Source organism: Trichosurus vulpecula, chromosome 5 (genome assembly GCF_011100635.1).
Source record: "Trichosurus vulpecula isolate mTriVul1 chromosome 5, mTriVul1.pri, whole genome shotgun sequence".
NCBI lineage: Eukaryota > Metazoa > Chordata > Mammalia > Diprotodontia > Phalangeridae > Trichosurus > Trichosurus vulpecula.
Window position 1 is genome coordinate 266,913,981 of NC_050577.1, and position 26,204 is coordinate 266,940,184.

General features: G+C 47.1%; 1 protein-coding gene across 3 annotated transcripts in view; it reads left to right on the top strand.

Annotated features, from left to right (window-relative positions):
• The first annotated feature begins 335 nt into the window (after window positions 1–335).
• ITGA7 (integrin subunit alpha 7) overlaps window positions 336–26,204 on the top strand; it is a 29,015-nt gene continuing 3,146 nt past the window's right edge. Inside the window, exons 1-25 of one of the 3 annotated variants that reach the window (XM_036758907.1) lie at window positions 336–756; window positions 5,673–5,800; window positions 5,903–5,982; window positions 8,354–8,609; window positions 9,209–9,340; window positions 9,640–9,759; window positions 10,864–11,071; window positions 11,386–11,579; window positions 11,757–11,845; window positions 11,999–12,126; window positions 14,745–14,840; window positions 15,269–15,330; window positions 15,439–15,608; window positions 16,803–16,952; window positions 17,100–17,215; window positions 17,751–17,943; window positions 18,181–18,261; window positions 18,362–18,441; window positions 18,592–18,666; window positions 18,888–18,990; window positions 19,972–20,148; window positions 20,364–20,480; window positions 24,382–24,495; window positions 25,003–25,101; window positions 25,204–25,329. In XM_036758907.1, coding sequence (XP_036614802.1) covers window positions 569–756; window positions 5,673–5,800; window positions 5,903–5,982; window positions 8,354–8,609; window positions 9,209–9,340; window positions 9,640–9,759; window positions 10,864–11,071; window positions 11,386–11,579; window positions 11,757–11,845; window positions 11,999–12,126; window positions 14,745–14,840; window positions 15,269–15,330; window positions 15,439–15,608; window positions 16,803–16,952; window positions 17,100–17,215; window positions 17,751–17,943; window positions 18,181–18,261; window positions 18,362–18,441; window positions 18,592–18,666; window positions 18,888–18,990; window positions 19,972–20,148; window positions 20,364–20,480; window positions 24,382–24,495; window positions 25,003–25,101; window positions 25,204–25,329 — 3,282 coding nt within the window. In that variant the 5' untranslated portion in view covers window positions 336–568. The remainder of the gene's footprint in view (window positions 757–5,672; window positions 5,801–5,902; window positions 5,983–8,353; window positions 8,610–9,208; window positions 9,341–9,639; window positions 9,760–10,863; window positions 11,072–11,385; window positions 11,580–11,756; window positions 11,846–11,998; window positions 12,127–14,744; window positions 14,841–15,268; window positions 15,331–15,438; window positions 15,609–16,802; window positions 16,953–17,099; window positions 17,216–17,750; window positions 17,944–18,180; window positions 18,262–18,361; window positions 18,442–18,591; window positions 18,667–18,887; window positions 18,991–19,971; window positions 20,149–20,363; window positions 20,481–24,381; window positions 24,496–25,002; window positions 25,102–25,203; window positions 25,330–26,204) is intronic. The other 2 variants (XM_036758908.1, XM_036758909.1) reach the window with 2 other exon arrangements.

The window sequence follows — 26,204 nt, forward strand, 5'->3', positions numbered from 1 at the left end:
TTTCTTCCTCTCTGTTCCTCCTTCCCAAATTTGCCTAGCCCCCCTTCCCTTCTAATTTCCTCGCTTTCCCGCGGGTTCTTGCGCGCCGCCTCCACCCCAGGCCCGCAGCCACTGCACAGCTCTCACTCAGTGGAGGGTAGCGGGGAGGCCCAGCGGCCGATGCTTTGTGCGGGGGTGGGATGGGGTGGGGTGGGGAAGGCGTGGCTGAGTCCTGAAGCGGGACTAAGAGGGTCCCCTCGCCCGTTGACTTCTTACCGGCTTCTTCCACCTGCTAGGACTGAGGGAGGAGCCAAGGGAGGGGCCAGGGGCGGTGCCCCCGGGGGATGAGACAGGAGTGTGAGCCCGAGCCCGAGCTCAGCAGGTCAGCAGTCCAGGCTGAAGACCGAGAGCTGTTGGAGAAGGAGCGGGTGGATAATGGAATGAGGGACAGAGAGTGCGAGAGGGGTACTTGAGCATAGGAGAGGGCGATCAGAAGAGATCAGAAGAGAATTCAGGGGAGATCCGGGAGACAAGACGGGAGAGTGTGGATCTGGGTTCTTGGAGTGGGGCTCGGCGGTCCGCGGTCCCCATGGCCGGAACTCGCTCCCCGCGGTTCTGCTGCCTCTGGGGTTCCCTGTTCTTGGGGTGGCTGCTTTCGGGGGCCGGTGCCTTCAACTTAGACGTGATGGGTGCGCTGCGCAAGGAGGGAGACCCTGGCAGCCTGTTTGGTTTCTCCGTGGCCCTGCATCAGCAGCTTCGGCCCCGTCCCCAGAGCTGGTGAGTCACTCAGTTCTAGTGGTTTTAGGTTGCCCCCTGACCTCAACCCATCTTTACTTCCCTGCCTTCATTTCCCCCATCTGTTCCTGATTTTTCCTTCATATCTTAGCTCTTGCGTTCTGTCCAGAGCCCCACCCTCCTTTCCTATATCCCTACGATACCCTACTTCAACATTATGTGGGGACTGGGAGTCTGGGGTCTGGAGTCTTCCAATGACACGCTAATCAGCCTCCTGTCCCAATCTGCCTCCCTCAGCCCTCAGAGTGGGTGTTATTCTAGTAGCAACCTTAACAGCATTAGGACGTGTTGTTTGGGTTGACTCAGTAACTGAGAGTACCCAGTCCTCACCAGAAAAGGTTCCATAGAGGGAGGAGACATACCAGTCTCAGGCTGTTCAGAGGAGGGGGAAGGGTCTGAGACTACAGTGGAAGGCATGGAGGTTAGACACCAGAAATAACTTCCCAGCAGTCAGAGTGATGAGAGAGAGATAGCCTGTCTGGAGGGGAGGAAGGCTAATGGAGTCTCCTTTCCAGGAGTTTGGTTTTTTTAATTTTTAATTTTAATTAAAAAATGAGATAGAGACCTGGCACCTCTGTTGGGTAGAGTAGGGCAGGCAGAGGGATGGAATGGGCTTTGGAAGCTATGATTCACTGTTCTGGCTGGGAGTGGGCAGTAGTCCAGGCAAGCAGGGTCTCAAAAGAAGGAGCTATAAAAAAAGGATCCACGTAATTTGAGCCTCAGCTTCCCTTTAGATCCCAGGAAGGATGCTATGTTGTTGTTCCTCCCTCCTCTCACTCCAAACTCCTAGAATCATAGAATCTTATCTGTAGGAAGATCGGGGGTGGGAAGGGGTTAGTTTGGGATCCTTTGGGACCAGTTAGAATGCTTCCATTGGGTGCAGGTGGACTCCATAATTTGTGTGTACTATGGGCATTTCTTTAGCTACTTGTGTGAGTGGGGCTTGATTCATGGGGGATAAAGATAAGAAGGGGGAAAAATCCACCTTCGTCTCCCTCCATTCTCTTTTATGCTGATTACCTCAGGCCTGGGGTCTTAGCTTACCCCAACTCACCACTCCAGAGCCTCCCCCAAGTCATATTGAGTCCATTACTATGATCAGTGCCAGCCCCCTGGGACCTCCTCCCCCATTTCAATCAATCTTTCTGGAAGGGGCCGGGGCAATAGTACCAGGAGATGCTGCCGTTTCATTCTTTTTTTTTTTTTTTAAAGAGAGAGAGCTGGCTTCTATCGCTTTCTTTGCTCCCTGTCACATGAGAGTAGGTTATGGGCCCAGGGGTCCCTAAAGCTCTTGTAAGGGTGTGTGTGAGAGGAGTGGCTGTCCTCTTTTGGAGTCCCTCCCATTCTCCCGCATGGAGCCCTCTGTCTGCCAGATTCCCAAGTCTTCCAGACTTGGAGGCCTTTTTAGGACATGATGAGCACTGTTATTTCGAGGGAAATTCTAAGTTATTTTTACCAGCTTAGTTTCCCCCCACCCCATCCCAGCTTTCTTAGCCCCCTCCCCGCCAACTGCCATTCTGACAACTGATTTAGAAGGTAAAGCCTGATTCTTCCTCTCTCCTAGGGTATGCCGGGCCTGAATGGGAGGGAATTTGGTGGATGAGCAGACACTGCCAGGATCATCTTTACTATTCTTCTGCTTAAGCTGCAGGGTCCTTTCCTCATTCTAGAATGACATCTATGGTTGAGTGGCAAGATAGGAAAATAGCAAAAATTCTTCCTGTTGTAGTTTCAGCATTGCTCTTCTTCTCTATGTACCCCAAATATCCTCTCTATCCCTCTCCCCCTTAATTAGGGGAAAAAGCTGCCCAGCACTTTAGAGGGGTATCTGGAGTGAGAGGCGCTCACAGAGGAATGCTCAGGCTGGAGCTCTTGGACTAGGACACTCCCTTACCCAGAAGAGATCTCGAAGAGGGGAGCCTCCCACCCCAGACCAAGAGAATCCTTGGATTGAGAGAACCCACAGAGTGAAGACCCCAGACTGATGGAACCTTCAGCTTGGGAGATCCTACAGAGGAGGCTTCACAGAAACCGAGAAAATCCACAGAGGAGACTCCGTAGAGGAGAGCACCCTAGATTGAGAGAATCTTTAGGCAGAGAACTCACAGAGGAGACCCCAAAGAAGGAAGTCCTTACCAGTATTAGAGATCTCATAGTGTTTCCTCCAGCAGAATCCACAGAGAAGGCCCTGGGAGAAGCTCCTCTTCAGACTGAGAGACCCCTATAGGAGGTGCCATAAGCATGAGGAGGCATAGAAAGAAGCTTCTCTTTTCCCCTCCTCTCCCCCAGGGAGAGACCCGGGTACAGCGGGATCTGTCAATCTAGGCCTCTCTGTGGCGGTGTCCTGGAGGAATGGAGGGTGACATGGACAAATGTCCCCAAGTTCATGCTGCTCCTGACCTTCCTATCCTTCCCAAATGCTGAGAATATTTCTTTCCTTTTTTTCTCCTGGCTGTGGCTGCCACCGTAGCTACCATCCCATCCAGAAGCTGGAGTGAGCCAGGGGCTAGGGAATTTGTGAGCTAGGAGTTGACAAGAGCCCAGAAAGCCTGAGTCAAGCTCGGGGAGTGAGGGGTGGAGGATTGCCAAGGAAGGTGAGAGAATGTTGAGGCCCAAGTTTTTGTCTATCTATGCCTGTGTCCTTGGAAGAGTCCCTTCTCCATCACTCTCCATTCCTTTCCCCCTTCTCCCATGGGGCTGGGCCCATCTGTACACTTAGTTTTTCTGTCCTCAGAGGAGCCCAAGGGACAGACTTTTCTAGCCCCCTTCACACACCCCTGGCCCTGTGCAAATCCAGGCCTTAGTTCCAATAACCAGGGTTCAGCATATGTGTGCAGCTGATGGGCTCCCAGGCATTTGTATGCCATCCTGAGGCTGCTGAGACTTTCATCTGTATTGACTTGACCACGTGTCTGTCCATCCATCCATTCCACAAATGTATATTGAGCACTTCCAGCGTGCAAAGTACTGTCCTAAATGCTGCAGGTAATATAAAAACTGAGCCTTGTAAGTGTTTTGCAAGTCATAAAGCACTACATAAATGCTCATTATCGTTATTATTATGTTAGTATTCTAAACCCTGGAGGGGTTTTCAGTCTCTGTGTGCATGTTTACTAGAGTGGATCTGTACCCACTGACACAGAGCCACAATGTCCTTCAGGGATGTTCCCAGGGTCCCTTCGGAGGGAAATGTCAGACTGGCCCCCTTTTCTTGATCCATCCTTAGTTCCCTTAAAAGTTTTACTGCCCTGTCCAGGGGTCTTAAAGATATAGACTTCAACAGGTTGACAGCTCTAGAATTAGCTACCCTTTCCTCCTGCACCCCTGAAGTGATGGTGTCTGTTCTCCAGAGGGTTGTCACATAGCTCACCATTGCCACTGGCCTTGCTCCTAGAAGAGAGGGAGTGAGTGGGTGGTTAATGATTACTACTGGTATGGGAAGTGGGGCCAGGAGTAAGAAGACCCTAAGAGGGTTGAAGAAAACTGTTTCCCCCCAATCCTGCCTCCGCCTCCTTGTTCTGAGCCCAGGAAGGTTTATGTGGCTAAATGGGCACATTTTATTTTTCCCTCTCAGTCTCCCCCAGCTCCCAAGCCCACCCCCACACTCCCACTCTTGGCCTCTTTGCTACTTTGCCCCAGGGGGCTCAGTCATCCTCCATTCCCAGCATAACTCACCCTTGGGGCCAGAGCCTTGGCTGTGACTATGGAAAATTGTTGGGCCAAAAAAATTGTAGCTGGGAAAACAGGAGTAGTGGTGGTGAATTTGAGGGTAGAAGGAGGGAGGGGAAATGGGGAGATGAGGAAAGGGGACAGAGAAAGAATGGGGAAGGGGATAAGGGAAAACGGAGAATATAAAGGGATGTGGAAAGCGAGTCGTATTAGAATGGGGGTAGAGAGGAGGAGAATGAGAGAAGGGAAAGGGCATGAGGAGGGAGAGTGGAGGCTGGAGGGTGGATTTTGCAGAGAGACAGAGAAACCATTCCCCTTTTTTCCCCCCTTTGCCCTAAGCCTAACTCTAAACAGTAGAGATGACTGGTAGAATCCTGGGGAATTGGGGGATGGTGGTTATTGCTGTCATGACCAATAGGGAGCTTAGCAGGACCAAAATGAATCTCCTGGAATGGGGCATCCAGACCGCCTCTCCATGCCAGCTGTGGTCACCTGTTGCCTTCACCCCCAACATTCTTGGCATCTGGTAGGGAACAAATTAGGTCAGAGAGAGGGGGCAAACTTGGCAAAGGAGCCCCGGGCTGTAGAGGGGGGTTGGGCATTTAGGAACAGGTGCTGGGAACAAGCGGTTCTTTCAAACTAACAATACTGAGTGGAGAGGGAACATATGTGTTCTGTGCCTGTTGAGTGGAGATCTTTGTGGGTGAAGTTGTGGTGAGTTGGGTCAGGGTGTGTGGGGCTTCTTGCAGATACCTCCAGTGTTTTTGGGCACATCTGTATGTCTAGAGGTGGTTAGGTGAAGTGAATCCAGGCTCACACACTCACTAATTGTGTCCCTGGGCCAGTCACTTAACCTCTGCCAGCTTCTGGTTCTTCATCTGAAAATTGGCACCTATCTCTCAGGGTTGTGGTAAGGACTCAGTGTCTATGTAAAACTTAAAATGCTCCATAAATGATAACTCTTGTTTTATTGTTACATAGAGGGAAACTAAGGCACAAGGGACTTTTCTGAGGTCCCTCAGGTAGGAGTGTCTGAGGAGGGATTTGAATCCAGGGCCTTTGACTCTAGTTCCACTGCTCAGCTGTGCTTAATGTCAGGATGCCGCCTGGGGTCCAAGGGCCTGTCAGCCTGGACATTCATTCCATAGAGAGTTGTCAGGAGGATAAATAAGTCTTGGAGGAGATTGAGACTTTTCTAACTCCCTCCCTTCCTTCCTCCCATTCTGCAGGCTTCTGGTAGGTGCCCCCCAAGCAGTAGCCCTCCCAGGCCAAGCGGCTAACCGCACTGGAGGCCTTTACGCCTGTCCTCTGACCCGTGATGAGAATGATTGCTACCGAGTGGACATTGACCAAGGAGGTTTGAGGCTGGGAGGGCACCTGGGTTGGAGGGAGAAGGGAGGAGGGTGGGAATATTGAGCCTGGCTTCTCTCCCCCTCACTCTCTGCTGTCCTGTCTATAGCGGAAGTACAGAAGGAAAGCAAAGAGAACCAGTGGCTGGGTGTCAGCCTCAGGAGCCAGGGCCCTGGGGGCAAGGTTGTGGTGAGTGTTTCCTGTGTGTGAGCTGCCGGGTTCATTCATTCTGCGAGGGTTCTCTGAGCTTTGACTTAACACTGTATTGGGCTGCTTCTTCTACAAGTCTCTTGGCGCTTAAGAAATTGATAATTTATTGGTGGGTCATTTATTAAGTGCTCAGTGTAGTAAAGTACTATCCTAGGTACTGGAGATACAAAGACAAATGCACTTGCCCCTTGCCCCGAAGGAACTGACTTTCTTCTTTTTGGAATACGGGGTCAATGCAAGAGATAAAACAGGAGAAACACTGGAATACTTTGAAATTTTGATAATGGTCATAGCTTAGGTCTACCATTTATATTGGGAGCTTTACTGCAACCCTGCGAGGGTTATTATCTGTTATCATCTTCATTTTACCTAAGAGGAAACTAAGGCTAAGTGATAGTTAAGTGACTTGCCCAGGGTCACATAGCTAGCTAAGGCACTACTGACCTTCCATCTTCTTGACTCCAAATCCAGCACTATCCACTCTACCACCTAGCTGAGTTTTTAAAGAATACATGATTAGATGTGGGAGTTTGCTCCACTGTTTTGCTATGGACATTTTACACAGTTGTTCTTTGTGAGTTGTCAAGGTAGGGAAAAAAAATCCTAACCTCCTGGCCTACTTTCTCATGTTGAGCCTCTCCAGACTTAGCTAGGCTGGTGCCCTGTTGACAGACAGCCTGCCCGGAGGACTGCATTATGAATCCTTCCAGCTTGGGGGACCTGGCAGAGACTCCACTCTGCTGATGGCATCCAAGGATCATATTCAGGCCAGGGGGAAGCAATGGAGTTGGGCTTTAGTGGAGGAGGGGTGGGAAAAGTTAACTAACAGTACCAAAATTATGTTGTGGTACCGGATCATTTATTAATTCAATGAGCATTTATTTTTTAATTAGTTAGTTTATTTATTTTTCATTTTCAACATTCACTTCCATAAGTGTTAAATTTTCTCCTCCTCTCTCCCTCCTCTCTCCCCCAGATGGGCTACAATCCGATATAGGCTCTACATATACATTCTTATTAAACATATTTTCACATTAGTCATTCAACAAGCGTTTATTGATCAGCTAGTATATGCAAGGGACTCTTCTGGACTCTGGGACTTCAAGGGGTGCCATCCTCAAAGATCCCACTTTGTTCTCTGGCAAACAGTGCTAACGCCGCCAGGTGGGTTATGGTAAATGGATGAATAAGGGACAGTAAATTACAAGAGAAGGACAAGAAAGGGCAGGCTGGATTTGTCCTGAAGGTTTCATGAAGGAGATTGCATAACATGAACGGGGCCTCGAAGGATGGATATGATTTACAAAAGCAGAGAAGAGGGGGTAGGAGTGATATAGAGGCAGGTCTCCCTGCATTGGCTCATTCATTCTCTCCCCTGTACAGTGCATCCTCCAGAAGGCTGTCGCATCGATTTTCCCAAAGCACAACTCTGACTATGTCGTTCTAATGCTCAAAAAGCTTTAGTACATCTCCATTGCCTTTGGAATAAAGTGTGAACTCCTGGCATTTTAAGCCTTTTTACAATCTGCTTCCAGCCCATTTTTTTCCCCAGGCTGATTACATATAACCACTTCTCAATTCACTCTATGCAGTAGATGGGATAGCCTATTTGTTCTTCCTTCGTACAAGACTTTTCCCATCTGTACAGGCTATCTGTCTTCCATGCCAGGAACTTCTCTGCCTCTTTCTTGAAACCCTTGGCTCCTTTCAAGGCTTAGTTCAAGTGCTACCTCCTTCAAGGTATTTTTCCTAATCCACCCTCACCCCCAATCACTGCATATTTATTTTGTAAGTATATTGTATTTACTTGTCTGTAAACATGTTGTATTAGACTAGTAAGATATAAGCTCCCTGAGGGCAGGTACTGTCTCCCTTTTGTATTTGTATCTCCAGCACAGAGCCCACTGCCTAGCACATTAGCAAACACTTTTTTAATGCTTACTGATCAGTTGAACTAGATGACTTCCCTTCCAGCTCTGAATTTCTGACTTCTGTGTGATTATAGACAGCATGAGCAAATGTGGTTATTAAGTCTCCAGCTACATGTGTGTGTGCCTTGATTATGTGGGTTTTTTTGTGCATGTGGACACCTGGGGAAGTCTGGAACATGTAAGCCTTTGAGATGATGTAGACTTGTGTGCCTGCAAACACCTCATACATGCATGATGCTTGGCTATGTGTCACAAGGTGGGCCAGGCCATGTAGTACTGGTGAGGATGTAGCTTGTGACCAGTTTTTGGTTGGCACTTCAGTGTGTGTTGGTATGAGGAGGTCCTGTCTGTATCTATGTGCCCTTGGCAGTGTTGGGGTGTGAGGAGCCTTGACACCCTTGACTCCCCATATCCTGCAGACCTGTGCCCATTTGTATGAGGCAAGGCAGCGCGTTGCCCAGACTCTGGAGACCCGAGATGTGATTGGCCGATGCTTTGTGCTGAGTGAGGATCTGACAATTCGGGATGAGCTGGATGGAGGGGAGTGGAAATTCTGCGAGGGGCGTCCCCAGGGCCACGACCAGTTTGGGTTCTGTCAGCAGGGAACCTCAGCTGCTTTCTCCCCTGACAACCATTACCTCCTCTTTGGGGCACCTGGCACCTACAATTGGAAGGGTGAGTCTGTCCTTATGGAGGGGGTAGAAGGGGACCCAAGCTGTCCCCAAACTCCCTCTTCTCATTTCTCCTACCCTTGGGATCTTGGGATGCCTGCACCCCTCACTGCTCTAGAGATAGAGCCAAGGGCCAGTCCATGGCCAGACAACCCAGTATGTACACAATCATGTGTCCTGGTGGCATGGGCCACATGTGTGTGCATATATACTCTATTAGGCCAGCACATGTATGCACATGTGATGTGCCTACCTCTGGCCAAATAGACCCAGACCTACAAGCACACACATCAATAAATATCCCAGCATGAGTACCTGAATGCATGGATAGGTCCACTTACGGTCAGACAAATGCACATGCCAGCATCTGAAATGCATGAACACTCCAGCCCATGCTCTCACATACCAGCCCACACCTCTGCACGCTGCTCCTGGCTGAGCTGACACCTGGTGAGTGCAATGCTGAGTTTAGAGGGTTTCAGAAGGCTTGGGGCTGAAGTAAGGGTAAGGGTGGTTGATGGACTGAGGGGAGTTGTTTGGGTCTACTCAGGGTTCAGACTGAGTGGCTCCTCCCCCTGGCACTAAATGGGAATGTTGTTACAGGCACTGCCCGGGTGGAACTCTGTGCCCAGGGCTCCATGGACCTGGCCCACTTGGACGACGGGCCCTACGAGGCGGGGGGAGAAAAGGAGCAGGACCCCCGCCTTATCCCTGTCCCTGCCAACAGCTACTTTGGTATGGGGCTCTCCAGCCCGGGGCTGCTCTAACCCTTTGCTTTCCTTTCTCTTCCTCCCCTCCATACTCCCCTCCCTCTGTCTCTGTACTGGTCTTTCTCTTTTGTCTTTTCCTCTCCTGGATTTTATATTTCTCTTTCTGTTACCCCTTTTCTCTCGTTTCCTATCTTCCTTTACCTTGCCTCTTGGTCTGTCTATCTCTCCGTCCCTCATCCCCATATTGATGTTCCTCCCCTGCACCTCTGGATGTCTCTTCCCCTCCCTTCCCTGGTGTTCTCCTCCTCACTCCTCCTCCCGCAGGGTTACTCTTTATGACCAACATTGATAGCTCAGATCCTGACCAGCTGGTGTATAAAACCCTGGAACCCGCTGACCGGATCACGGGATCAGCTGGAGACTTGGCCCTCAATAGCTACTTAGGTTTGTAAGCCCCTCACCCCACCCATCTGTTGGTCTCTTGAGGCCTTCACTCATAGGATTCCCTCTTCCTCCTGGGCGACGCTGGTCTTCTCTCCTTTCTTCTCATTTACTAAGATGATGCCAACTTTGGGCTCTGAGACAGAAGTGAAGCTGGTGGTGGGGGTGTGGGAGCATTTGGAGAAAACAAGGCTGAGGGGGGAATGGAGACTCAGGAACTCTATAGGCATGTCCAAGAAGGGTGAACTACCATTCCCCATGCCTGCTATGAACAGAGCAAGGTTGTGATTATAGCAGGCTGGGGGAGGGTTAGCCATTACAGGGGACTCTGTGTTGATCTGGGAGACTCAAAGATGTAGGGAGGGGGGTGGGGTAGCTCATTCCTAAGAGGTCGAAGGAAAGTTCCTCGACCTCATGGGAAGGGGGCAAAGGGAGAAAGGAAAAAAATATGTGGTCAAATCACCCTGGGTTTTGGTAAGTTATTCTTCCTGTTTTATTGCCACACCTCCTCCAGTGGGGAGGGAATGAGGCTTGGGAGCTGTGGGAGTGGAGGGAGATTTGTCTAATGGCCTTTCACTCTCTGGAGGGCTTCCTGCTCAGGGTGGCGGAAGGGAGAATTGACAGAAGGGGAGGGGTGTCAGGAAGCGTAAGCACTGAGTGATACTCAGGGCTGCATGGAGTCTGGGGCACTGTACGGAATGGGAAGAGGGCTTTTCTCCCCCTCCCCATGGGACTGACTCCTCCGCCCCTTACCCCATGTACTTTTTCTATTTCCTACTCTGTGTGGCCCTGTGGGATCCAGCTTTTTGGAATCTGGAGGCTGTTCCCATCCCATCCACTATGATGTTCCCCCCATGATGCAGCTGAAGGCAGCCTGAGTCCCAATTCTCCTGCCTTTTAGAGTTGGGGGGAGACTGTGTGACTGTACTCTTGCAGCTGGAGGAGGGATGGGGAGACCGATCTAGGATGGAAGCCTGGGAGCAGGGGGTGGGCCACGGATCCCTTGATGTTTCCTGACCTCCTGCATTGAGAAGTGCACGGAGGCTGGGGGTGTAGTGGAGGTGCTTATCTGTCAGCGTTTCTCCTGCTTCTGATCCCTACCCCTAGGCTTTTCTATTGACTCGGGGAAGGGCCTGATGAGGGCAGATGAGCTGAGCTTTGTGGCAGGGGCCCCGAGGGCCAACCACACAGGTGCTGTGGTGATTCTTCGAAGGGACAGCGCCAGCCGTTTGGTGCCCGAGGCCGTGCTGCCCGGGGATCGCCTGACATCTGGCTTTGGCTATTCGCTAGCTGTGGCTGACCTCAACAATGATGGGTAAGATGGGGCAATCAAGGGGTCAGTCATATAAGGGGCACTGCCAAAGTTAGCCTGAAGGGCTTCAAGTACCCACATCCCATAGCTGGCACTGGGAAAGCAGGCTCTGGGATTTCAGTCAGCTGATTTAAGGGCAGAGAGAGTTTAGGGATCTAACTGGAAAGGGTTCAGGGCACACGCCCCTGCTCTGACTGCTATTCTCTCATTTTTGGTTATTGTTGGGTGGTGGTGGGCAGTTTCTTTGCTCTGGCCACTCCCTCCTAGACTGGGGAAGGTTCTCCCAACTTGACTCTCTCTTCTCTGTCCTTTCCCAGCTGGGCAGATTTGGTGGTGGGTGCTCCTTATTTCTTCGAGCGCCAGGAGGAGCTAGGGGGTGCTGTGTATGTGTATGTGAACCAGGCAGGACGCTGGGCAGGGGTTTCTCCTCTTCGGCTCTTTGGATCTCCTGGCTCCATGTTTGGGGTCAGTGTGGTCACTCTGGGGGACCTTAACCAGGACGGCTTTCCAGGTAGGCCTATGAATGAGCAGAGTGACATAGTAGGATAAGGAGGCTAGAGGGGTGGAGGATGGGGATGGGAGGGGCTGGGGTCAGGGGATGAGAGAGACTCAAATTGGGTCTGGGAAGGTTGGGAGTCTAGACTATCTTTCCTGCCTGAGACTCCCCATGCCTGCTTGTTCCTCTCAGATATAGCTGTGGGTGCCCCCTTTGATGGACAAGGGAAGGTCTTCATCTATCATGGGAGCAGCCTGGGGGTTGTCCCCAAACCTGCTCAGGTGAGGATGGGTTGGCCAGAGGAATGAGGATCAGACGTCAGAGGGAGGGGTGAGGGTGCATGGGGGCCTGAAAGGAGTGAGAAGAGGTGACTGGAGGAGTTTTGAAAAGATGGGAGGCTGAAGCAAAGGCGGTATTCTATCTTTGGTTCCCAGGTTCTGGAGGGTGAGGCTGTGGGCATAGAGAGCTTTGGTTATTCACTGTCTGGGGGCCTGGATGTGGATGGGAATGCTTATCCTGACCTGTTGGTGGGGTCACTGGCTGACACTGTGGCACTCTTCAGGTAAGGGTCTGACTGTATCTCTGATTCCTGACCTGGACCCTGATCCCACTGTCTCTTGCTCCCCCCTCCCTTTTTTAAGTTAAATTTTTTCTAATTATCAACAATTCATTTTTTCTTCTTCCTACCTCTTCTCCCCACTGGGGAAAGAAAACAAAAAAGAAGACCCTTGTAACCAATAAACATAGCTAAATAAAATAGACCCCCTTTTGGCATCATCCATAGCCACTCTGTCAAGAGGTTGGTGGCATGGTGCATCACTGGTCCTCTGGAATCACTATTGATTATTGTGTTCACTAGAATTCTTAAGTCTTTCAAAATTATAGGTTTTTTACAATGTTGATAGTACAATATAATTTGTTTTCCTGATTCTTCTCACTTAACTCTATATCCGTCCATAGAAATCTACCCAAATTTCTCTGAAATAATTTCTTTCATTATTTTTTAAAAATATATTTTTATTTCTTTCTTTAAATATTTCCGATTACATGTAAAAATATTTAACATCCATTTAAATTTTTGGGGGGTCCAGATTCTCTTCCTCCCACCCATCCCCATCTCCTCCTTGAGAAGGCAAGCAATTTGATATAGATTATACATGTGAAGTCATGTAAAACATATTTTCATATTAGCCATGTTGCAAAAGAAAACAGACAAAAAATAAAATAAGAAAAATAAAGAAAGTAAAAACGTATACTTCAGTCTGCATTCAGAGTTCATCAGTTCTCTCTCTGGAGTTAGCAGTTTTCATCATAGGTCCTTTGGAATTATCTTGGATCATTTTCTTGGTCAGAGTAGCTAAGTCATTCACAGTTGGTCATCCTTACAATATTGTTGTTACTGTGCAGAATGTTCTCCTGGTTCTGCTCACTTCACTTTGCATGAGTTCATATAAGTTTTCCCAGATTTTCTGAAACCATCCTCCTTGTCATTTCATATAGCATAATAATATTCCATCACAATCATATACTGCAACTTGTTCAGCCATTCCTCAATTGATGGGCACACCCTCAATTTCCAGTTCTTTCCTACCACAAAAAGAATGCTATAAATACTTTTGTACATATAGGTCCTTTTCCCTTTTCTCTAATTTCTTTGGGATATAGACTGAGTAGTAGTATTGCTGGGTCAAAGGGTATGCAAAATTTTATAGCTCTTTGGGCATAGTTCCAAATTGTTCTACAGAATGTTTAGATCAGTTCACAACTCCACCAACAGCAAATTAGTGTCCCAATTTTCCCACATCCCCTCCAGTATTTGTCATTTTCCTTTTCTGTCCTATTAGCCAATCCGATATGGATTGATACCTTAGAGTGGTTTTAATTTGCATTTTTCTAATCAATAGTGATTTAGAACCTTTTTTCATAAGACTATAGATAGCTTTGATTTCTTCTTAAAACTGCCTTTGAGCCTTTATCAATTGGGGAATGACTTGCATTCTTATAAATTTGACCCAGTTCTCCATATATTTTTAAAATGAGGTCTTTATTAGAGAAACTTGATGTAATGTTTCCCCAGTTTCTTGCTTTCCTTCTAATGTTGGCTTCATCGATTTTGTTTATATAAACCCCTATTTAATTTAATGTCATCAAAATGATCCATTTTACTTCCTGTGATCTTCTTTTTTTCTTGTTTGGTCATAAATTCTTCTTTTATCCATAGATATGACAGGGAAAATTTTCCATGCTCCCCTAATTTGCTATTGATATTACACTTTATGTCTAACTCATGTACCCATTGTGACCTTATCTGGGTATATAGCATGAGATATTGATCTATACCTAGTTTCTGCCAAATTGCTTTCCAGTCTTTCTGGCAATTTTTGTCAAATAGTGACTTCTTGTCCCCTTAGTGTTTGTCAAACACCAGATGACTGTGTTTGTTTACCTAATCTATTCCACTGATCTCCACTCTACTTCTGATCCAGTACCAGATTGTTTCGATGATTATTGCTTTATAATACAGTTTGAGATCTGGTACTGCTAGGCCACTTTCCTTCACTTTTTTCCATCGATTCCCTTGACATTCTAGACCCTTTGTTCTTCCAGGTGAATTTTATTCTTATTTTTTCTAGCTCTATAAAATTACTTTTTGATAGCTTGATTGGTATGGCACTGAATAAGTAAATTAATTGAGGTAGAATTGTCATTTTTAATTATTGACTCAGACTACCCATGAGCAATTAATATTTCTCCAATTATTTAGACCTGTCTTTTGTGATGTGAAAAGTGTTTTGTAATTGTGTTCATGTAGTTCCTGGGTTTTTGGCAGAGAGACTCCCAAGTATTTCATATTGTCTGCAGTTACTTTAAATGGAATTTCTCTTTCTGTTGCTTGCTGCTGGTTTTTGTTGGTAGTATATAGAAATGCTGATGATTTATGTGGGTTTATTTTATATCCTGAAACTTTATTAAAGCTGTTAATTGTTTCAACTAGTTTTTTTCAGTTGATTCTCTAGGGTTCTCTATGTATACCATCATATCATCTGCAAAGGGTGATAGTTTCTTTCTTCATTTCTTATAGTAACAATGGAACCTTTCTTAATATTGTATTCCCGATGATATCCCTGCTTTTTAACTGTGTAACCCTCTTCCACCTTGCACCATCATGTCGATCTCTAGGTCCCATCCAGTCCTCCATGTCTCCCATGACATCTCTATCTCACCTCGAGCCATCGACCTAGAGCTGCCTAACTGTGCTGATGGCCACATGGTCTGGTGAGGCAGGGCCCCTGGGGAAGTTGGGAGGGAGACAGAGCAGTAGCACTGGGTTTGGAAGTCAGAAGATCTAGTATGAGTCCAGACTCTGCCTGATGTTTGCCAGCTGAGAGACCTTGGGAAAGGTCCCTCTTCACTTCCGTGGACCTTACTTTGCTCATCTTTAAAACAAGGAGGTTGAACTAGATAATCTCCAATCCATCTAACTATAAATCCTAAAAGCGTTAGGTCCTAGGGCCAGCGACTCTGGACACTCTGGGTTTCAGTTCCTCTCTCCCTTAACCCTGCTTCCCAAACATGGCTTTCCTCACCTTGACTTGGTGCATCAAATACATGGCCAACACATCCCTAGTATAGGAGCTGGGCTGGATCTGGATCTCTGAGTCCTCACAATACTTGACCTGGGGAACTTTTCCCTCTGCCCACAGTGTGGACCTCAGAGTCTGCTTCAGCTATGTTGCCAATCCCAGCAGCTACAATCCTAGTGTTGGTGAGTGAAGGCCATCGATTTTTTCTTGTTTCCGGACTGGTCAGTATGGGTGAGGATGAGGGTGCTGAGGCTGGGATTGTTTCTCAGCCCTTTCTCCCCATCTACCAGGCCTGAATTACGTGTTGGATGGAGACACAGATCGGCGGCTCCGGGGTCAGGTTCCCCGGGTGTCTTTCCTGAATCGAAGCCCTGCTGACTCCAAGCACCAGAGCTCAGGCACTGTGTGGCTTAGGCACCAGAATGACCGAGCCTGTGGGGATGCCACATTCCAGCTGCAGGTGAGCAGGCCCTTGACCCATCCCTCCCTCCTGTTTCCACTTCAGCTCCCTCCTCTTCCAGTCATTCCTATCTCTCTGTTTATTATCCAGTACTCTAAAAATGTCCACAGCCTCTCCTAGGATCATCCCATTTTCCTTCTGCCTCTGTGCCCCAGGTCCATATGGATGGGATTTTCTCCCATGCCAGGAGATATAGAGACACTCCCCTTTCTTGGCAGCTGGAGGTCTAGTGGATAGAGTGCTAGGCCTGGAGTACCTAAGTTCAAATACAGCCTCAGATGAGCTATGCTACTTTGAGAAAGTCACTCAACTTCTGTTTGCCTCAGTTTCTTCAACTGTAAAATGGAGTTAAAAGTAGCATCTACCATGCAGAGTTGTTGTGAAGATCAAATGAGATAAAATTTGCGAAAAGTGCTTAGCACAGGGCTTGGAACATTGTAGGTACTAGATAAATGCTAATTCCCTTCCCTTTCCCTCTTTTCTCTCTCTCCCAGAGGCCTGTTGGTGTTAGTATAGTCAGAAGACCCGAGTATCATTTTTAGCTGTAAATTTAACCTCTGAGCCTCAGTTTCTTCATCTGCAAAATGAGGGATAGATAATACTTGCAATGCCTACCTCATCAGGCTGTTGTGAGGAAGGTACTTTGCAAACCTTGAAAGACTATCCCATTTATATATATGTATATATATGTATCTTGATATATCCTAATTAATTTTATTACTATTATTCATACTAATATATACTTCTATATATATTATTAATGGTAATGGTATCTTCATCCATGGACCTTTTGGAAATTTGGAAAATTGTTTCTTGATCTTTGTCTAGAGGCTCTACTCCTCTATAGACTCATTCTTTTGTTTTATCATGAACTTGACAACACGCAAAGAAGAACAGAAAAGGGACATGTCTGCAATTGTGAACTTTTGTTATACACAGTTTTCCAGAAACTCCTTTTTTTTTTTAAGAATCTTTCATCTAGGGCAATGTCTGGAGCATTCCAGTCTTCCCTTCTGTAGAATGGACATTCTCTAGCTTTGTCCTGCCTCATGCTTGTGTCTCTCAGCTTCCTTTAGCCCAAGTTGAATCAGAACTGGGCCTTTGGTTGGGACATGAGGAGGACTGAAGACTCGGGGACTGTACGTATGCCCCATTCGAACCTGGTTTCTTCCTTGTTGTCATCTGCCTTCCCAGGAGAACGTCAAGGACAAACTTCGGGCTGTCGTAGTGACCCTGTCCTACAGCCTTCGGCCTTCCCGAGTTCAGCGTCAGGTCTCTGGACAAGAGTTGCTTCCACTGGCGCCCATCCTTAATGCCCACCAGCCCAGTACTCACAGGGCAGAGGTGTGTGTGTGTGTGTGTGTGTGTGTGTGTGTGTGTGTGTGTGATCATTGCCCCGAATGGAGCTTGGTGTGTTTGGTTGGGAAGACCCATCACTAGAGGGAGGGTTTTCCAGTGATTTCCCCTTCCTCTCCACTTTATCATCCTTAGATTCACTTCCTCAAGCAAGGTTGTGGAGAAGATAAGATCTGCCAGAGCAACTTGCAGCTTGCCCGGGCCCGATTCTGCACCCGGGTTGGGGACACAGAGTTCCAGCCACTGCCAATGTGAGGAGGTGGGAGAGGGAGGGTATGGGAGAAATGAAGAGGCCAGGATGTCTGGGTCATAGAATAGAAGTCAATAGAGAAGTCAATAGAATAGAAAGGATTGGTAGAAAGAAATGGTAGGATTGTGACATGTGGTCTTTGAAGTAGGAAGACCTGCCATTCTTTTTCGCAAAGAGGACAGACTGAGATGAGAGAAACTAAGACAGCAGTAGGAAGGAGAGAGGTTAACCTCAGGGAGGTTCTTGATTATAGGATAAACCCATAGGTGAGGCAGAGTAAAGTAAACTGATGGGCTTTCCTCCAGGCCAAACGCTGATCCTGTATTTTGGGTCTGGGATGTGTTTGTAGCAGGGACTCTGTGGAGAATTGAGGGAACAAAGATAGGCTGGAAGGAAAGGAAAGATAGGATGAACTAGAGGTAGGAGCCGGAAGGGAGGAGACAAGAGAAAGACTGAGGTTGGGTGGGGTGGGACCAGAGACAGAGAGAGATATGGAGAATGGCTCCTGTAGTGAATGTTGTCTCTAACTCTTCCAGGGATGAAGATGGAGTCACAGCTGAGTTTGCCCTGAGTGGTCAGCCAGTCATTGGTCTGGAGCTGACTGTCACCAATCTGCCCTCAGACCCAGCCCAGCCCGAGGCTGATGGTGATGATGCTCACGAAGCTCAGCTCCTAATTTCCCTCCCCACCTCTCTGCACTATGTGGGGGTGCGGGCTCTGGAGCCTGCGGTAAGGGCCCCATGATAGACACCTGGGAAGGAACAGAGGGATTGAGGTGACCGACAGTCTAACCTGACTTGATCTACCTTTTAGGAAAATCCCCTTTGTCTGGGAAGGAATAGCGGGACTGGGATGTCCGATAGTCTAACCTGACTTGATCTACCTTTTAGGAAAATCCACTTTGTCCGGGAAGGAAAAGAGGGACTGGGATGTCGATAACCTAACCTGACTCTATCTCCCTTTTAGGAAAAACCCCTTTGTCTGTCCAATGAGAATGCTTCTCGAGTGGATTGTGAGCTGGGGAACCCCATGAAGAGGGGAGCCCAGGTTAGTATCTCTGACTGCTTCTTTGCCGCCTGTACTCGCATATAGTGACTACTCAAAACACAGTTCTTTCTCTTCACTCTCCCTTCCCCATGCCCCCAAGGTTACCTTCTACCTTATCCTTGGAACCTCAGGCATCACGATTGAGACCACTAAGCTGGAGGTGGAGCTATTGCTGGCCACGTAAGACCAGGGCCATTGCCACATGGGGGCTGGGAGAGGTCATAGAGAAGTGGAAAGGGGACCTGCCATTTTTAGGGTGGACAGGGCTTGGAAGCCTGTGTTGTTTATACTTTCACCTCCAGCAACCCTGTCCCCACTGCCACCCCCCAGAATCAGCGAGCAGGAGCTGCATCCAGTCACTGTCCTTGCCCGAGTTGTTATTGAGTTACCACTGTCCATAGTAGGGTGAGTACTTCCAGTATTCTCTGAGGGTGTCTTGCTGAGGGGGAAGCATGATTGGGGTGAGGTACTCTCTACTAGCTTCTAGGCTCTGACTCCCATCTATTTTCCTTCCCTCGGGCTCTCGACCTGAACCACATTCTCACCTCTCCTTCACTTCCATGATTAATTTCTGTGCTTATTTCTCACTTCCCTTTCCTATGTCCACCTCCCGTCTCTCTCCCTAGGAAGGTAATTCCTGAGAAGCTCTTCTTCTCTGGTGTGGTGAGGGGCGAGAGTGCCATGCAGTCGGAGAGGGATGTAGGCAGCAAGGTCAAATATGAGATCACGGTGAGCGATCCTCAGACACATCCCCCCTGACTCTGTCCCTTTCTATTCACTAACTTAGTTGAACCAAGACTGGGCCCAGGGCTGCTCTCCTTATCCTAGGCTCCTTGTAAGGAGGAGGACACAGTAGAGTTGAAGGACCTGGGTTTGAATCTTAACTCTGCTTTTTAACCACCCGTGTGCCTTGGGCATATCATTTAACTGGTCTGGGCTTTCCATTTCCTCACCTGTAATGGGAGGGGATTATCTCCAGGAAAAGGGCCCATAAGTCCATGTGATGGGAGGGATGATTGAGGTGGCTTAGACTAGGGCCTAGCATAGTACCTTGTATGGGGCAAGTACTTGATAAATATTCGTTTGGTTGGATTGAATCAATCTTACTCCTCAGGGGTTCTTAACATATTTGTGGGTGTCCTGGACCTATTTGGCCATGGTATGATAAAGCCTATAGGTACCTTCTCAGAAATGAAGGCATAAAATAAAGTTACATCAGATTACAAAAGAAATCAATTTTATTGAAATAGTTATCAAAAATATATATATTTACAAAGCCAGATTCACAGACCTTAGGTTAAGAATCCCTGCTCTATAGGAATGGTGGCCCTTGAACAGTGAAGACAGAGACATGCCTTTCCCCTAATCCCTTAGGGGACTGGAGTGGGAGGAAGGGATGTTTGTTTTGCCTCCCAGACTTCTGTCCTTATCAGGATTGGAACTCTCTTCCTGCCCCGTCTCCAGTCTTCCATCCAGGTGATGTCCCATTAGTACAAAGGCTTGGTTCTTGGGACTTCAGTGGAATCTCTGTCCTGCCACCTTCCTCCCCTTCTTGGCCCACGTCTCACCCCATTCCCCCATTCACCTTGGGCCTCTCCTCCCAGTTCTCTACCTTTGTGCAATCACACATATTTGTAAATTCTGCAGGGGGTGCTAGGACCTGCACAGTCACTGAATCCAACTCTTCCATATTCTACCTTGTACTCACAGGTCTCTAACCAGGGCCAGTCACTGAACACTCTGGGCTCAGCTTTCCTAAATATTATGTGGCCACACGAGATTGCCAATGGGAAGTGGCTCCTATATCCAATGCGAGTGGAATTGGAGGGCGGTCGAGGACCTGGGCAGCAGGGGAACTGTATCCCCAAAGCCAATATCCTTGGACTGGTATAGTTGGGGCTAGGGTTGAGGGAAGAGGCCTGGGATTGGTGGTAGCTATACTAGGAGCTCAAATTCTTGGGGAGGATATCTATAGGTCTAGGGGTAGAGAGGACAACACTTTTAATCCTGGTCCCTCCTAGTGTTCATCTAGCTGGGGAAGGAAAAGGAGTGGGCATTCCCCTGAGGCTCTGAGTTTGGGACTTCTTGTGTTCCCTTTCTAGGACTTGGAGGGTGGAGATCGGAAGCGACGGGAGCTGGGACAGCCAGAGCCCAAGTCCAGCAACTCAGGCCTCTTGTGGTCTGTGGCCTCTGCAGAGAAGAAGAAAAAGATCACCCTGGTAAGGACAATGCAGGAAAGACATGAGGGCTGGGTGATTACTACAGGCAGAGTTCTGAATTATGAATCACAGGATCTTTGCTCAAGGCTGCCTTTAGTACTTTCTATAGGTATGACCTGCAAATTATTTCACCTCTCTGGTTCTTAGTTTTTTCTTGTAAAACAAGATGGTTGGGATGGATAATTTCTAAGATCTCGTCTAGCTCTAAATCCTCTGAGCCTATAGTGGGCAGGTGCCTAGCATAACCTGGTAGTGAAAATCAGCACCATGAACTGTGGACAGAGTCTTGTGTTGAGCATGGAGTGGTGGGTAGAGATGAGGAGGATCTCCGGAGGCAGGAGATGACAGGGTTCTTGTCCTGGGAGGGCTCCCAGGAGCTCGGGTGTTGGGATTAGAGGAAGCAAGGTATGCCCACAAAATGATTCAGTGAGGCTTACTTAGCATGCGTGGACAAGTGAAAATGTGTCTGATGATAGCTGAGTAGCTAGTTTTGGGTTATTTGTGTGAGTAAGGTTTCAATTTGAGCTGATTTTTCTCTAGCCTCATCATTATCCTAGGCAACTTCTCACCCCGTCATTTTGAGCTCAGAGAATGCAGACTCGTTTAATAGTAGCCTGAATTAGGAAGGTCTATATACATTAAAAAAAAAATCATACAGTGTGGCCCAGATTTTTCCTTCTTTTGTTCTAGATAATTGAAGGCTGACTGTATATAGGTGCTGAAGGGATATGAGCAAGATGGAGTATTGTAGGCTGGGTTTTATAATACAATTAGGTGGGACTGTCAGCTGAATATTTGGATGCAGAGTACTGATTAGTGGATCAGTCAGTTGGGATGGATGTCTCCAGTAGAATGCCACAGGACTCTCCCCTTGATGCTCTGTCTCTCTCTGTCTCTTTCTCTCGCATTTTTGACAGTGATTTGGATGAGGGCAACAGTGGCATGAACATTTTTTTATGCTGGACCGTTGGCCTGAGGAAACAAGATGAAATTTAGTAGGAATAAATACAAAATCTTGCATTTAGGTCAAAGCAAAATCAATTGCTCCAGTACAGGATGGGGAGGATGCAGCTAGATAGCAGTTAATTATGAGAAAAGACCCGATAGGCTTTAGGAGACTTCAAAGTCAATAAGAGTCATCATTGTGACAACGTGGCCAAAATTACTAATGGAATCTTAGGACTCACTGGTAGAAGTTCAGTGTTTGGAACAACAAAGAACTATTTTTAATGTAAAAAAAAATTCCAGGATCATTACCTGGGGCCATCAGTATTTGTTGGTTGAGAAAATATGTGAATTCAATAATACTTTTAAATAAATGCATATTTTCTTCACCACCACATATCCATTTGAAAAATAGTGAAACAATTATTTGAGAGGTATTATTCTGTCCTCAGAAGGTTTGTTTGCTCATTTGTTATATTAAGTAATGCTGCATAATTTGTTGGCATTAAGGAGAGATAAGAATAGCCATGCTTGGTATGGATATGCATTTGTGGAGACTTTGCAATAATTCTTCCGCCTCTGAGGGATCTGAACTTGCAACTTTCCTACAAGTTGCAACTACTTAATTGTAACAGTAGCTAACATTTACGTAGTGTCAGGCACTGTGCTAAGTGCCGTGCAGACATTATCTCATTTTATCCTCGGAACAACCCATTTTGCAGATGAAGACACTGAGCCAAGTAGGGGTTAAGTGACTCGCCCAAGGTCACGCAGCTAGTAAACGTCTAAGACATTTTCACGTGTGAACACTGCGTGTTTGAGTTCAGGTCTTCCTGACTCCAGGCTTGGTGCTTTCTTCACTCTGCCACCTAGTGGCCTCTCGTGATAATAACAGCTACCATTGATGAATGCTTTGGTTTGCAAAGAGCTTTACCAATATTATCTCATTTGATTCTCAGGACAACCCTGCGAGGGAGGCGCTATGACTATTCTCATTTTACAGATAAGGAAAGTGGATCAGAGAGTAAGGCAGCTAGGGGGTACGGTGGATAGAATGCGAATCTTGAAGTCAGGAAGATCCGAGTTCAAATGCGGCCTTAGACACTTATTAACTTTGTGACCCTGGGCGAGTCACTTAAACTCTGCTTGCCTCAGTTTCCTCTGGAGATAATAATAGCACCTACCTCCCAGGGTTGTTGTGAGGATTAATGGAATAATATTCATAAAGTGCTTAGCCCAGTGCCTGGCACATAGTAAGCGCTGTATAAATGTTAGCTGTTATGGTTATGGTTATTATCATTACTATTACTTAGGGTCAGACTGCTAGTAAGTGCCAATGGCTGGACTTGAACTTAGGTCTTCCTGACTCCGGTTCTGATTGTCTAAACTTTTTCCACTTTGGGCAGCACATTGATGATACAGAGCAGGGGTTCTTAATATTTTTTTTTGTGTCTTGGACCCCTTTGGCAGTCTGGGGAAACCTTTCTCAGAATCATGGTTTTAAATGTATATCACAAAATGCTTCAGAAAATGAGAGAAATCAATTATATTGAAATACAGTTATCAAAATATTTTTCTAAAAAAAGAACTCTTGATCCAGGATGGAATAAACGGATTCAAGAGAAGCAGGTTTCCCCCATTAGAGGTCTTCCAGTGAAGGCTGGATGATTGGTGGGGATCGCAGAACCACAGAATGTTAGGAGTTGTAAGGGACATTGATTGGGCATATTGTTCAATGCACACCACAAAAGGCATCCCCACTATAACATATCCAAGAAGTGGGCAACCGGCCTCTGCTTGAGACCTCCAATAAGGGAAAACCCACTACTTTTCCCATATTTTTTTCCCTATTTTATTTTTTCTCAATTACAGGTAAAAAAATTAACATTTGTTTTTGTGTTCCAAATTCTCTCCTTCCCTCCCTCCCTTTCCCCCTCCTTGAGAAGGCAAGCAATTTGATATAGATTATACATGTGAAGTCATGTAAAATACATTTCCATATTAGCCATGTTCCAAATGGAAGCACAGATAAAAAAACCCCACAAGAAAAATAAAGTAAAAAAATTATGCTCAATCTTTATTCAGACTCCATCAGTTCTTTCTCTGGAGATGGACAGCATTTTTCATCATAGGTTCTTTGGAATTGTCTTGGATCATTGTATTGATCAGAATAGCTATGTCATTTACAGTCAATCATTGTATAATCTTACTGTTACTGTATAGGATGTTCTGGCTCTACTCACTTCACTTTGCATGAGTTCATATAAGTCTTCCCAGGTTTTTCTGAAAGCATCTTGCTCATTATTTCTTTTTCCTTTCTTTTTTTTTCTTTTGGAGGCAATCAGGGTTAAGTGACTTGCCCAGGGTATCACACAACTAGTAAGTGTCTGAAGCTGGATTTAAACTCAGGTCCTCCTGACTCCAGGGCTGGTGCTCTATCCACAACATACTTTAAATTGTTAGGAAGGGTTTTCTCTCTTTTTTTTTATGACATCAAACCTCGCAGCTTTCACCCATATTTCTTCTGCTTTTGTTTTTTTGGGGCCAAACAGAGCAAGTCTAATATTAGCTTGGATTTTTTTTTGGGGGTGTCTTAATTTGGGGCCTATGAATTTATTTTAAAAAACATTTTGATAGCTATATTTCAATATAGCTGTTTTTTGGGTAATCCTGCATATTTTATTTTGTGCATTTAAAAACACTATTCATGAGAAGGGGTCCATGGGCTTCATCAGACTGCCAAAGTGATTTGTTACAGCTGAGAATGGTCCTTGCTTTCCTGCACAGAGGAAAAGGAAAAATATGGAGTACTGGAAACAACAGTGGGGAGTGGGTGGCCTATGGGGAACTCCATTCCTGGAGCAAATAATTGGTGGGAAGAGGACCATCTGAGGGTTTTGGATATCTGGGTGTGTAGTGAGGTCAGACAATAGAGTCTTTCCCTGTCTGTCTCTAGGACTGCAAGGACGGCACTGCCAACTGCATTGTCTACAGCTGCCCACTCTACAGCTTTGACAGGGAGGCCGTGCTCCATGTCTGGGGCCGCCTATGGAACAGCACTTTCCTGGAGGTAAAGGGTACTGGGTGGGTGTCAAGGGTAACTCTGACCTTCCTCTCTCTCTCTGTGGCCTCTTTGAACCGCCCAAGTAGTTTGGTAGTTCTGAACCTCTGGGCCTTCCTTCTCTACTTTAGCCCCAAACATTGTTACAGCTCAGGATGAGGGCAGGGGTAGGAACGGGTAACCTTAGGGGCTGCCTCACTTTCTCCCCATCTGTTGGAAACTCAGATTGTTGGTTTCACTGTGCTGGCTTTCACCTGAACTGTGGATTAGTTTAAAGACCTCCGAAGCCTCTTTATGTTTTGGCTGTGCACCTTGCATCCTACCTCAAACATAGTTGGTGTTTTAATAACTCTTATTATTGAATTGTATGGAGCTTTTGGGAGATTAGGAGATGGGACCCTAGAGAGGCTTGTGAGTTTAGATATGGGGTATGTGTGTGTGTGTGTGTGTGTGTGTGTGTATGTGAGATAGGGAGAGGTGTCACTGGGCTCTGTCCTCTCTATCCTCCAACCCCAGGAATACACCGACGTGAAGTCCTTGGATCTGATTGTCCGAGCCAATATCACTGTCAAGTCATCTATACAGAATCTGAAGTTTAGAGATTTCTCTACAGAGGTGATATCAAGGGCTTAAAAGTGGGAGGAGAACAATTTATTCCTTCCTATCTTTACCTCTCCCCTCCTTCCTCCTGCCATTTTGTTAACCTTCTCTTTGCAGATCCCTGTGGCTGTGTACCTAGACCCCATGGCTGTGGTGGCTGGTGGGGTCCCTTGGTGGGTCATCTTACTGGCTGTACTGGCTGGGATCCTGGTGCTGGCTTTGCTTGTTCTTCTCATGTGGAAGGTGAGAATGAGGCTGGGGACAGGTCGGCAAGGCTGGTGGCCCTGCTGGGCTCCTGGACCCTGGGGAAGTCTGAGGGCACTTAGAAACATGAGGCACATGTGGAAAATGATCTTAGAACTTCCCTTCCCCCCACAAGTCATGGGACAGACAGCGAATCCTCTATAGGAGGGACTGTACACAAAATCACACATATGGAAGGAAAAGATGAAGACCCATGCATGTCTACCCTCATTCACAGTAAAGTTCTGGTGTAGTTTTGGAGTGGTCTGGAACTTTTTGGAGAAGATAAAACTTGTCTCATGAGAGTGACCCCCACATAAAATCAACCCTTGGATGTCTACCCCTGTTCCCATTAAAACTTGCAGGAATCCTATGGAACTGCGTAGCTCTCTCAGGTAGACACACAGAATATTCGAAGGATTATAGAAATGCTAGCTCCTTGCTCCCTCTATCCCTAAATGCGCACCCTCCCCTATCCATGGGCCTTCCCATCCCCTTTCTCTTTTGACCTCTCCTCCTCCAATATCCAGTGTGGTTTCTTTCATCGGAGCAGCCAAGGCCTACAATTTACCACCAATTATCACCGGGCCCATCTGGCTGTGCAGCCCTCGGCCGCAGAACAAGGGGGCCCAGGCACAGTGGGGTAATAGAATTTTGTGTGTATGTGTGCACATACCCCTGGGGAGTTGGTCCCTTCAGCATTCAGGGGCCATGAGTGTGCAAAGGGAAATGAGGAGGCAGGAGTGTGTGTGAGCCTGCAGGAGCTGGGAGGGAGGGACCATGCCTGAGTGTGGAAGGGTGAGTATATACAGCTTTGGGGATGGTGGAATGAGTGTGCATAGACCTGGAAAGTGTGAGCATGTGGGAGATTTGGG